This window comes from Barbus barbus (assembly GCF_936440315.1).
Source record: "Barbus barbus genome assembly, chromosome: 34".
Taxonomy (NCBI): Eukaryota; Metazoa; Chordata; class Actinopteri; order Cypriniformes; family Cyprinidae; genus Barbus; species Barbus barbus.
In genome coordinates, this window is record NC_136762.1 from 20,593,472 (window position 1) to 20,607,328 (window position 13,857).

Genomic DNA, 13,857 nt, shown 5'->3' on the forward strand with positions numbered 1-13,857 from the left:
ACTCAGATAAGCCCCTAGAGACATTCCCATTTTCTGGCTGTTTAACTGGACATTCTGCTCATCTCATTCCCCTCTGCTGCTACTCAATAAACCTGTTTATTGTATTGCACTTATCTCTGTGTCCCGTGTCTATCTGCTGACAATATGTGTGTGTACTGTGTATATTTATTATGTGCATATAAAGACAAACACTTCCAGTATATATTTTGAGAATATTTACATGTACATATTTATATAAATGATATCATACATAAATATATTTAATAAATAAATGTAACATATTTTTCTTAAATATATGTGTGTGTATTTATATATACATAATAGATATACACAGTACACACACATATTATGTAAACAAAATCTTTTGGTAACCCTTTATTTTAGGGTCTCTTAACTAGTTGCTTATTACCATGCATATTACTAGAATATTAGCCATTTATTAGTAGTAATGAAGCACATATTAATGCTTTATTCTACATGACCTTATTCTACATTCCTAATCCTACCCAATACCTAAATTTAACAACTACCTTACTAACTATTAATAAGCAGCAAATTGGGGATTTGTTGAGGGAAAAGTCGTAGTTAATAGTGAATCAGGGAAAGGAAAGGGAAGTGGTGTGTGGCCAAGTATGGTGACCCATACTCAGAATTTGTGCCATTTTAACCCATCCAAGTGTACACACAGTAGTGAACATACACCTGGAGCAGTGGGCAGCCAATGCTGCAGCGCCCGGGGAGCAGTTGGGGGTTCGGTGCCTTGCTCAAGGGTCTCACCTCAGTCGAGGTATTGAGGGTGGAGAGAGTGTTGGTTATTCACTCCCCCCACCTACAATCCCTGCCGGACCCGAGACTCGAACTCACAACCTTCAGGTTACAAGTCTAGCTCTCTATCCATTAGGCCACGACTGCCTATTTTATTTTAATATTCTCCTGAAGTCTTGGAGTCAGAAGCATCGAGAAACACTATGGTATGGCAAAGTAAATGTAAGAAATTTGATCTTGGGTTGATGATTTTGGGAAAAAAAAACAACTTTAAAATTGGCTAAAAATTTACTCACCCTCATTAATTTGTTTCTTCATCAAAACAGATTTTGAGAAATTTAGCTTTACATAACCTGTTCACCAATGGATCCTCTGCAGTGAATGGGTGCCGTCAGAATGAGAGTCCAAACAGCTGATAAAAACATCACAAAAAGTAATCCACAAGTAATCCACATTACTTAATATAAGTAACATCTTGTGAAAATCTGAGTGAATGCGAGAAGCAAATCTATCATTAAGTAAATTGAACTATTTATAGTTTAAAAACTGTTGCTTCTGGCCGGACTGCATAATCCATATAACGCTCCCTTTTGCATGACCTGAGGGTGTGTAAATGTTCAGCAAATGTTCGTTTTTAGGTGCACTATTCCTTTAACCCGAGTTTTGTATAGTTTACTTTGTCAATCCAATATAATAAGACATGACTGAGATGTCTCATGAGCTATGAAAATGCAACCTCTGAGCCATACATATTTCTTCTGGGTTACTGAGAATCACAAAGCAGCTGCCGCAGAGAGATTCACCCTAAGCTGTCGTTGAATCCTGTTGAGCAACATTTCTACAAATGCTACTGCTGGCTTTAATGCTGAAGACTAAGGCAGACACATTAGTCCAGATAGAGGGGTTATCGCTGTGTAATGAATTGAGATGGTTGTTCCTCTGGCTGCTATGTGGTTATTTGTTAGCTTTTTTGATGGTGCCCAAAGCATACAGTGTATTCTACAATGGCTTGCTTGGCTGCTTTCCGGTCATTCATCAACGAGTGATTTCCATTATGTGGTGCACTCAGCTGAAACAGAAAAAAAACATTTCTGGATGTGTGGTTCATTCATTGCTGCTTCCTGCTAAACCTACAGTAAGCACAAGTGTTTATGAGATATGTCAGCACTTTAATTCCCTACTGAGAAATTTGAGTCTTTAAGTTGATTTAATAAGAACAGTGTTGGGAAAAACTGTTGCTACAAGCAGTCAATCTAGTCTGTTAGAACAGCTAACAAAAAGTAGCTAAATACATTAAAGCAATATATATTTGGCACAAAACCAATGTGGATATCAATCATAGTGAGAAGATTTAACTGAACAGATAATTGACAGTAAATGCAGCTCCTTCTGAAAAAGAAGTAGCATACTTATAGAAATAGTACTTGTTGCAGAAATAATACTTTAAACATATACTTAATGTACTGTTTTAGGACACTTAATTACATGTTAGTTGCAATCATATATTTTTTTAATTCATTAATATTATATTGTATGCTAGTACCTTTTTAAGTCTACGTTTAAGATACACTACAAGTGTATATTCAATACAATTAAACACACTTCAAATTTCACAAGGGACTAGACAAACATTCCACGAAAAAAGGAGACATCAGCTTCTGTGTAGAGATTACAATGAATCAATGAATTGTTGTTTGAACCCAGTTGTTTGCAACATCCAAACATTTTGTAAATATATTTAATAGCATTGCTACTATTTTAAAATTGTTTTATTTTTGAAAATTGTGTATCTATTATCAGCAGAATCAAGATTATGGCCTGACTTAGTTGACACATGACTGTTTTTTTAACAGCTTTTATATAATGGTGCATTTTTTTCTCATTTGATTTTAGGTCAGCTTACTGCATTTACAGGCCACAACTACACAAAAGGCCCTTTAGGCAGTATTTAACTGATGCTGAAGCTTTGCCCTGTTGTAATAAAGGGCCAAATGGAGCAAATAGCTGGTCTGGAATCTGTTTTAAGTGGTTTGGACTAAAAAGTGAAACATAAGCTGCTGACCCATCATCCACCTGTACCAGCACAGCAGTGTCTACTCTCACAGGGACAAGTGTTTAACAGCCCGTACACCAGCGGCTTTCTTTATTTTCATGGCATAAGAGCAACAATAAAAATAGTTCAAGGAGATCTGAGATTGAAGCCAACAAGGTAATAGTGAAAAATAGAGCAAGTATTTAGATATTTTTTCTGAATGCAGAGATGGTCATGTTTTATTTTTCATGATAAATGTAGCTATTTGAATGGTGTTTGCCTAAAATAGAAGGACATTTACATTCATGCATTTGGCATGCATTTTTATCCAAAAGCGACATACATTGCATTCAAGGCATTTTCTGGGAATCAAACATGGCTACCACCATGCTCTATAGTTTGAGCTACATGAATATTAACACTTGAGATTTATGTTTATACTTTTATAAGTGCTTATATATATTTGATATATTTATAAGCTCTTTCTCAACTATTATACAGTTGGATAAAACTCAGTTTCTGTGTGGAATTGTAGTTCAGTTAGGGTAAGTGTATTACATCAGCAGCCTGTCTCAAACGATAACACTTTTTGTGTAAATCATGAACTACTGGATTTAGGAAAAGGCTGTTTTGAAATGTAATTACAAAAGATTTAGACTAGGATAAAGAGCATGATGTTATATCGGGTTAAAGTGCTTATTTGAACTTTCTTCCCTTTCCAAAAGATCTCTAATTTTGAAAACATTTAAATGATGGCTTTCGTAATTATGAATAAGAAATTCAAGCAACAAAGTTGAAATGTTGTTTATGCACATAATCTCACTAAAGTTTTATTCACATCAGAGAAATTAATGTGAAATTTCATAGACAAGAAAAGTCTATTGTCAGTAGCGATGTATGAAGCACAACTCACTCAGAAGTCTTTTTCAAACCTAGCAGCTCTCTGTTGCTTAAGTGTAGAGAATCCGCGTAACCAATGTGAACCTGTTGCGAAATCTGCATGGGGAAATCATTTGTCATCACGCGAAATTCCAAATCGAATGGATTCACAATGCTATCTCACTACCAATTTATATGTATTTTTCGAGGTAGCTAATTCATGTGAATTTATATGACCTCACTGTGAGGGGTAGGTGTAGGGGCGGGGTTAGGCGTGGTCTTTCATACGAATTCCTACGAATTAGCCACCTCATAAAATAAAATTTTTCACAAAATGTAAATGTAAAATGTTATTTGCTGTGAGATCGGGTTGGGATTCACATTGAAATGACTGAATTTCACACCAGTGTAAAAATGGCACCTGTGGAATTGCAAAAATGTACTGTTTTTATACAGTTTTTTTTTCTTAACACTCCCCCTGCTGACATTGGATGGAAAAACAATTAGCCCCACCCAAATTTGCGCCATTGGTTGAGTCACCGTTGCTGTGTCTGGTTGGTTGTTTGGGATGGAATGTTTTGATACACTTTTTGGGAAAATTAACCTACAAATGGCTCACTTATAGGTGTCTGTCTATTAAGTTTATATAGGAGAAACTATTTTCATGTTGAAAAAAAACAAAAAAAAACACTCCTTTAATGTACTCCTCCGCTGGTAATGAAAGTACAACATAAACCCGGTGTCTGTTCTGACCTTCCTCTTGATTTGTTTCTTCTTCCTTTTAGACTAATCACTTGATTTGTCAGCCAGCATCACTATTTAACATTCACACTCCATGTCAGTTTCAAGCACACCTCACACCTCATGTGCTCATGTTGTTCTGGAATAATGAAGGAGGCAGTTGACGCCGCGGTCGGTACAACACTTCCATAGCATGTGGGCCTTGAATGAGACAGATCCCAATGTCACCTTCAGGATAACGCAGCAGTGCCTGGCACTTTTGGGAAGCCCACACGGTGATCCCCTACTGCCACGAAATGGAGTATTAGCTTGTGAATAATTTCATGCATGCTAACATGCTGATTTACGAGCCACTTTACAGTTCCTGCTATTTAGCTGTAAAAAGAACAGGATCTTCTGTCTAAAAACATTTGTATTTATTTAATATAGTTTTAACATTGATGATAATAAGAACTGGGTATTCTATATAAAAATATTCAGATTTATCTAATATAATGCATTTTTTATTTATATAATATTGCATGTTTATTTTTATATATTTTTTATATATTTTATATATTATTATATATATTTTTTGGACAGGAAATTATTGGATGGAGATAGGGGGGCGGGATCGGCAAAGGACCTAGAGGCAAGTTTTTGCTAGGCCAGGGGTCGGCAAATAAATTTGGCATCGGGCCAAAAAATTTTTTGCCACTAGATAGCGAGCCAGAACATAGTCAAAGGATAATTTAAGAAGTTAATTGATGAAAAATGCAACTAGAATTGCCTGTGACATACTGTTACAGTGTCTTTTGTAACTGTGAGCTTTTACTCGGTATTAAATCCTGTGGTAGGACAGTCATTAACAAAATGGTGGTGACAGGCAGAGTAGGCTATGTGAGCGGAGTGGAGCGTCAACAATTTCCCCTCCGCCCTCCGAGCATTTAATAACTCCGCTCCTGCTCCACTCCAGGTTCACCATTTCCCGCTCCCACTCCACTCCACGCTCACTGAAATCAGAAACACCACTCTGCCTTCGCTCCGTGGCTAAAGTATTTGAGTATCACAATTCTGTCCATAGGCCTATATTAAAAAAATAAATAAATAAAAGATTGTTTCAACGTGGCTATTGGAACACTAGTGTGCAAACTTTTTTTCCTACTACATGACAAGCTAATTACATGGTTGTCAGCACGTTGTCTGCAATTATTTTTTTGTGTGTGATGAAAATATCAGTATTTTTTCGTCAGTTATTTTACCTGCGGATCGATGCATTTCTGCTCATTCGAAATCGGATACAGATGAAAGATTACATTTGTTTGAATGCATTATTGAGAGCGAGATTGCGTGTGAATAAGTGTTGTAGTAGTTGTTTAAATCATGCTTTTCAGATCAAAACAAACAAATAACCTGAGAACTATTATAACTTCCCGCTCATGTCCATTGCCGTCATTCACATTCTTTCTGATTTGAGTGATCCTTCTCTATCTAGCTAGCTAAATATTTTAAACTTGTGAATTCTTCCTAAATATGCAGTTAATATTACGGCCGGGTCGTTGGCATGAATTGTACACGTGATGGAGCGGTGGTGGAGTGCTCTTGGAGCGAGTGAAAACAACGCCGCTCCGACTTTTAAAAAATCCGCTCCTCGCTCCATTCAAAATCACACCGCTCACATAGCCTACTCTGGTTGTGAGTAGGCTAACTGTTGCTGTCATGACAGATCTATTCCAGATCCAGCCGCTTTCAAAATAACCTGACTGCGGGCGCAGGCCAGATATTATTGCTGGCAGGCCACTTTAGGCCACGGGCCGCCTGTTGCCTACCACTGCACTAGGCCGACAGCATGTTTATTTTTAATATACTTACTATTTTGTATAAATATATTATTAATATTTTAGACAGTATGTTAAATTATGCACAATGGACATTTAACATGCTAATTTGTAAGAAAATATTTTAAAAAGGGGTCAGTAAGAGTTTACTTTTATTGATGCATTAAATTGATCAAAAGTGACAGTAAGGACATTAGTAATACTTATATATAGTTCCTTAAAAACAAAGGAAGACCGAGATGCAGCCGGAATGCAATTAGGCGACTTTTCAGCAAGACAAGGAAAACAAATGCGGATTAAGTTTGAGCAGAATCCACTGAGGCTGGGTGATTAAGCCTGGCTTGGATGTCCCTTATGCCCCTTACACACACTTACACACACAGACACACACACACACACACATACTTTCCATCCCTCTTTCCCAGATGAGACACGAGACACGAGACTAACTTGGATCGAAGGCCCACCATAGTCTGGATTATGTGTCAATTTGCCACCCAGCTGCAGTGGCAGTGTCTCCCTTGCCGAACATGACTAGCTCTAATTAGGCCATGCTACCAATTACTGCTGATCCCAAGTCAGAATGAACTGAAAGAGAGCGAGGCAAAGAATTACACCATTGTTTTGCTTTCTATACTCAAACGCTGTGCTAAATGTGTGCAATAATCCATCATTTTGAGTTTAACAGGTTTAACACACTCTTATTATACATAGTATTCAGTAAGACCAATAACGATAGCTGGACCAATTTAGCTCTTCCTGAATCCTAACTATGCAATAAAGTACAAAAGGTCTTATAGTTATGGCAAAAGAACATTGTTAGACCACTGTAGACACAAAAAAGCAGCAGAGCTGTCATTTCTTATGCTTTATCATGTACTACCTAAGAAAAACAGTATAGGTAGCGAATAATGAAAAATCTGTATTTTGTTCCAAACCAATATGTTATACACTAAGCACTAAACGTTCAGCTCTTTTCCATACAATAACATGTTATAAGAGCTGTTACTATGACGTTAATTATACTAACGTAACTGTATTTTTCAGTAGGATGGTGGACAGTAGCTGTTTGAAGTAGCATAGCTTTTCCACAAACACTATGCTTTTACTAACGATTAGCGGTGAAGCATGACCAAATGCTACATCGCAATTTTTATTACCTCAATTTAGGCAATAATCAAATACGCTCATCTAAACGACTCTGTTTCTCTCTTATGTTACAATGGAAAAACTGTTTCATTCTAATGATTCAGTTCATTCGAGCTGTCCTCTCTCTCATGTGTGCTATTAGTAAATCAAATTCATGCTAGTCAATTGGTTCATTTGACAAACTTGATCTCATGAGAAACATTTAACTACCTTATGTCTAAAATGGCAAAATGGTGTCAAATATGTGCCACCTGAATTCCGGAAATTTTGGAACGTTTTTTTTTATTTGAATAAAATGAAAACTGGAAGACTTTCAAATAACATGAGCCAATCTTTTATTCACAATAGAACATAGAGAACATAACAGATGTTTAAACCGAGAATTTAATCTATTTGTTCCATAGAAAAACGTATGATCTTAAGAAAAAAAAAAAGCCTGAAGGTCCACCCCTATATCTAATCGTCAGTGGAGCATAAGCAGATTGTACGGAAACGCACAAATGAGATTGTATGAATTCATAGGAATTAACTACCAAATAAACAAGGTTTGCCATAAGAGTGTCTTTTTTGAAGTTCGTTTGTTAAATGCTGTCCTTCCACTAAAAAAAAAAAAAAAAAAACTAACAGCAACAGAAAAAGGCAAGAGAATGTTTCAATGTAACATGTCTCATCTTATGGAACTCAAATAAAAACAGATAATAGGAACTGTTCTCATCCGCTGTGTCATTTAGTTTACAACATATATGATATTTTTTTCAAACACATTATCTCTCAGCATGAGAAAACATCTGTTTTCCATCTTTTAGTTTAAAACAGACCAATTCGCGGCACAGCGCGAGTTTGCAAGTGTCATTACAGTGTAAACTGATGGGCAAACAGAATCATACCTGAAGCAGAAAACTAATAAATATAGTAATATTCCCTCCGCACTTCAGAAATTGTGCTTCCACACAGATGCGCGCACACATCAACATATCTCCCGCAGGAGAAGAGTTTCTTTGAAGGGGGAAGGGCATGGTCTCAAAATTAAAGTCCACATGAACCGGAAGTTGCTGCCAACTTTATTTCAGTATGGTGACGTATTTTGAAACGGAATATTGAGTAGAGGGTGGGGTTTTATATTTGCGCTCCTCCTCTCATCTCTCACTTGCAGCAAGCTAACGGTTGGAGGGGCGTGGTTAAGCATACTCTGCCCAATCCGTCAAACTGACGTCATCAGAGACAAACGTCTCAGGTTACGTATGTAACCCTGGTTCCCTGCAGGGAACGAGACGCTGCGTTGAAACGCTCTCCCAAACATAAGCCGGCTGCGTTGAAACAATCTCCCATGGAGAGCCGTCGAGGAGAGAAATCAGGTCAGAGAACCATACTCGGCCCGGCCAGAACGGTGCTACCAGTAGTAGACTGACCTCGTCCCACGCTGAAGGCGTTCCCCTAGCGTTTCGACACAGTTTGAGTTCCCGGAAGCGAACTGCCATTCCAGAGTGGAAGCAAATGATCAGATTTTGATTAAAGGTTACAAAAACAAATTTTTATTTTTTCAGTGGATTAACTTGCACAGATTAATTGTTCACTTTAAGACTAACAATGTGCGCTAACAAAATAAATATTGTACATTTTGATTTCGGCCCTGTCCCACTTGGAACACTTCATGTGCAATTGCGATCTTACAGACTTACAATGGCTTCCGCATGCATGTGTTCGTTAAGTCCACAAGACCATAGGGTGTCCCATTCATCATTTTTACGTTCAGAAGGGTGCTCGTAAGTGCCCCCTTTGCGGCTGCCATGCACCCTCGATCCACTTCTGCCAAGCCCGCACTGGGGCGAGCTTCGCAGCAGACTTCTACCCGACAGTCAAAGCGGCATTACATCACAAAAGTGCGGACTCAGAGAAAGACCGCAAGGGTTTAGGGTGTCATTTGGGACAGGGCCTTCATGTGGACTTTAAAGGTAAATGATGCAACATAACGCCAGAGGGGGTCACTCATATTTCATTAAATAAATAACATACCGTTAACTTTATGCCATGGCAAAACTATGGTTAATGTAGAAAAACAATGTTTCATTTGTGGTTATTTTTTGTTTAATTTGTAATAAAACCATGGTTAACTTTTGTGAGGGCTTGACTGAAGCACATCAAGTTTAAATATTGATTAGCATTTACTGTACCTTAGCAAGCTACAGTAAAGTAGCATTCTCAACACTGCCTGCTTGGAATGCTGTATTAACAATCATCATCTAGGAAAGAAAATGTCTATTTTATAATAATATACCCCCATGACGACCCTACGACGTGATTCAGAGTCACTATACTGAGACGGTTTCCCACTCGTACCTGAGTGCATTCTGTCCTCCTCTGTCCTCTTTCTTCTGTAACAGTGGTTTGTTTATAAACCCGTCTCTCTCTCCTTGTCTGTCTCTCTGCAGGTAGTCAGGCTCAGTTCCCCATCACCCAGAATGTGACGGTGGTCGAGGGCAGCACAGCTAACATGACCTGCCGAGTGGATTATAATGATAACACCTCCCTCCAGTGGTCAAATCCAGCACAACAGACCCTCTTCTTTGGGGACAAGAAAGGTGAGTGTGGGCAGGATGTGCCATAAATCAGTCTGGTGTGGTGAGCCAGCAGCAGAATCAGAATGGGTTACTGGGTCGGGTCGAGTGGAAATCTGCTGTGTAAGGATGAGTTTGGGCTCAAAAAGACTAATGAGACTTAACATTCAAGTGTCTCTCTCTCTCTCTCTCTCAGATGAGTCAGGCACACAAACAAACCAATCAATTATTCGATTCATAGCATCCACATCAGCACTGCAATAACAAAAGCAATTTAGCATCATTAAAGGTTCCCCAGTGGTGAAGGATGAAGTGTTTTACTTCAAGTCTGTAAGGATATGTACTCAACGCACAACAGATTGTTTGCAGCTGATTTTATAGCTTCCTCATGCAAACTAAAGTGGTTTATTCCAGTTTTTTCATAAATACATAAGACCCACAAACATACTGTAAAGTGATGGCCTGGTATAAAATTTATGTTTAATTGTTATATTTTAAATTATAATTATTAAAGATAAAAAAAAACAATTGATTAATTTAAATTATTGTTATTTTAAATAAATGATATATGAAATGAAAGATAAGGTATTTTGCTGTTGTTTTGTATTTTTTGAGTCTGCAGTCATTACAGTCCCACCTGAGCTACAGGCACCATGTAAAGCACATTTACTGAGAGAAGAAGCTGTTCACACAGGACGTGTTCTTGTGTTCAAAGACAGCTAGATGGAGCACAGCAGAATGGAGCACAAATCAGGGCTCCCAGGGGGCGTTTTTCAAAGCTGAACCACTTTTAACTTGACATGGCACCTTAAAAATATGGCGCAAGATTCTGAAAAGCAAGAAGATGCAATCTAATATTTCTAATATTTCTAATCTATCTACATGTCTATCTATCTATCTATCTATCTATCTATCTATCTATCTATCTATCTATCTATCTATCTATCTATCTATCTATCTATCTATCTGTCTGTCTGTCTGTCTGTTTGTCTGTCTGTCTGTCTGTCTGTCTGTCTGATTGATTGATACTAAATTAGTGTTGCATCACTTGTTGATTTCTTTTCATCTTCATGTCTTGACATAATGACATTATTTAGACTGGGAAGGCTTGGTTTGAATGGACTGGATGGTAAAAAAAAATCTCTCTATGAAAGGTGTTTAGAGGAGAAATAAGGATTCTTGGTGGCGTAACAGAAAAAAAAAGTCATTTCTGAGATGGAGCGAGTTTTGATTGACGAAGACAGGAATTTTCTAGGAAATAACATATGCAGATGGATCATTCACAATAAGGCCACAAACACTGACAGTATTTAGGAAGCAAATGAGGGTCATTTTTGATTTCATGTTGACTTGATATCTTTTCAGAACATAGCCAGGAGATTAAAGTAGAATTCCTTTGTTATGTTTGTCTAATGAAAATAAGTCGCTTCATTAGTCTGCAGTGGAGAGCAGTACCATCACTGACATTTACGACTGCGTGTGTGTTCATGTGTGGGAGAGTGCAGGCTTGAAATAATGTATTATCTCTCTATATGTGCAGATGTTTGCTCTAGTTTTCTTGCAAAAACAACTACTGTCATATTTTTGAGAGCACAGTGCTTTGAAATGTTTTTCTCTCTTCATTTGGTTTCTGGTTGGATCAGAGATTATATGTCAATTCACATTTTACTGCAATTGACGATTTTGAGATTGGATTTGTGAGAAGCTCCAAGCTATTCTTTCAACTTTATAAGGAATAGTTCACCTGCAAATGAAAATTCTTGCAATATTTCACTTTTTATTACACGTGAACATTAGCGTGAACATTCTGCTAAAAATCTGTTTTGTGAAAGTCAAATGGGTTTGAAATATCATACATAAGGCAGAATTTACACTCCAAGACCAAGCTGACTGTGTCTACATTAATAACCAAGATGCTACGAGTCTGTCAGTCTGCACTATCTAGTGTTGTCAGAACTTTGTAGTAGTAGTCAGCACATGAACATGACATTGTTTTACACCTACTTTTCTTAGAAATATTTTAAGGAATCTACAGTACAAAACATCACAAGAACCTAATTACTGTAATTCTTCCAAAGACAACTCTCTGCATGATTCACACATAGAAATTTTTATGCATTCATTAACCTTAACTGAGCACCAAGTGATGATTTCATTTACATTTCTCTATTATGCAGACAAAAATGACTTGCGTTTCATTGTAGGTATACATTTTATCAGTTCATGCATTCCCTGGGAATCAAACCCATGACCTTGAGGACACGAGTACTTCAGACCAGATTTACTGTACATGCACATCACGGTCTAATTGCAAAAAAGAAATTTAAATACTCCATGCAGTACATCTTTTCAAAATGTTTCTTTACACATTCCTGGATATGTTATTCAGATTAAATTAAGACGAAAACTAACAAAAGGACTCTTCTGGAAATATGTAGCACAGTAATAAAAAGTACATACTTAATATAATTAATATATTCATTAATATTTATAAAGTATATATTATAAATGAATAACTTAATATACAGTAAGTTAAAAATGTTCTCATTGTCATGTCCTTCCCGTTATGTTAAAATTTAATAAATAATGTATTAAAATTTATAAATTCTGGGAAAAAAAATAAAATAAATCACAGTATTGCTATTTTTCTTTTATTTAAGGAGAGTTCAGCATGAGAGATTTCTTTCAAAAACATTAAAAACTATTTTTAATATTAATATCTTACCCCAAACGTTTGAATGGTAGTGTATGTCGTCTAATACATATCTGACTGAATTTTCAGCATCATTACTCCGGTCTTCAGTGTCACATGACCCTTAAGAAATCATTCTAATATGCTGATATGCTGATCAAGAAACATTTATTTTTAATAGTATTATGATCAATCTTGAAAACAGTAGTGCATCTTAATATTTTTTGTGGAAACAAAGTTTTTCATATATTTTTTTTTAATGAATACAGTTCAAAAGAACATCTGAAATAGAAGTTTTGTAACATTATAAAAGTATGTTTCACTTTATTTTAAGGTCTCCTTGTTACAGTGTAAATACTGAGTAATATTAATTACGCAACTAAATGTACTTTCTCTATGGCTAGGATTAGGATTAGGGACTGGTTTAGGGTTACTTGTAATTATGCATAATTAATTATTATAATAGTAGGTACATGTAACGTGTAACAAGGACACCTTAAAATAAAATGTTACCTAAAAGTCTGTTAATCAGTTTAATGCATCCTTGCTGAATAAAAGTATTAATTTCTTTAAATAATAATAATAATAATACTGACCTCAAACTTTTAAAAAGGTATAATCACATAACAAGATCCAGCCTTCACCAGAGCAAATCAGAATTGGTTGATAGAATAAATGAGGCCTAAATAACGACAATATTCTCATTTTCAGGTGAACTAATCTTTCATATTATATATATGTATATATATAGAGAGAGAGAGAGAGAGGGTTTTATCTGTTCACATGATTCAAATGAAGGCAGAGTGGTTTGAATGATGAAATTATCTGATCTTATTTTGGTTCTCATCAAGTTCTATTCTAAGGATTTGCATGTACAAGTCACACTAAAACTATCCGTATTTGTATTTTGTCATGTTTTCTTTTCACATCTCCCAAGTGAACTGCATGTGCAGGTTCTTGGCAAGCTGTTCCAACTACACGGATTATGGGTAGAGCGCTTTCTTTAGCTCAGTGTTTGCAAATACCCAGGTACCGAATCTGGCACAGGCACTGCCGCCAAGAGGGACAGACAAACCAGTCGAGGGGGTTTGATGTGACACTGACACAGATTGGAGGAAGTGAGCAAGCTGGCAACATCAGCCAACATTCTGCCAGCGTTCAGCCAACATAATGCCCTCCTGGCACCAGTCCTTCACCCGCCTCCCTTTTTAGTGGACAGGTGTGCTG

The 13,857-nt window shown here is 36.8% G+C and overlaps 1 protein-coding gene across 1 annotated transcript in view; it reads left to right on the forward strand.

Moving 5' to 3' along the window:
* LOC306854407 (cell adhesion molecule 2-like) overlaps positions 1-13,857 on the forward strand; it is a gene marked incomplete at both ends in the record, with an annotated part of 261,564 nt that overhangs the window by 198,638 nt on the left and 49,069 nt on the right. Inside the window, one exon of the mRNA XM_079392371.1 lies at positions 9,813-9,962. Within this exon, the coding sequence (XP_079248497.1) occupies positions 9,813-9,962 (150 nt within the window). The remainder of the gene's footprint in view (positions 1-9,812; positions 9,963-13,857) is intronic.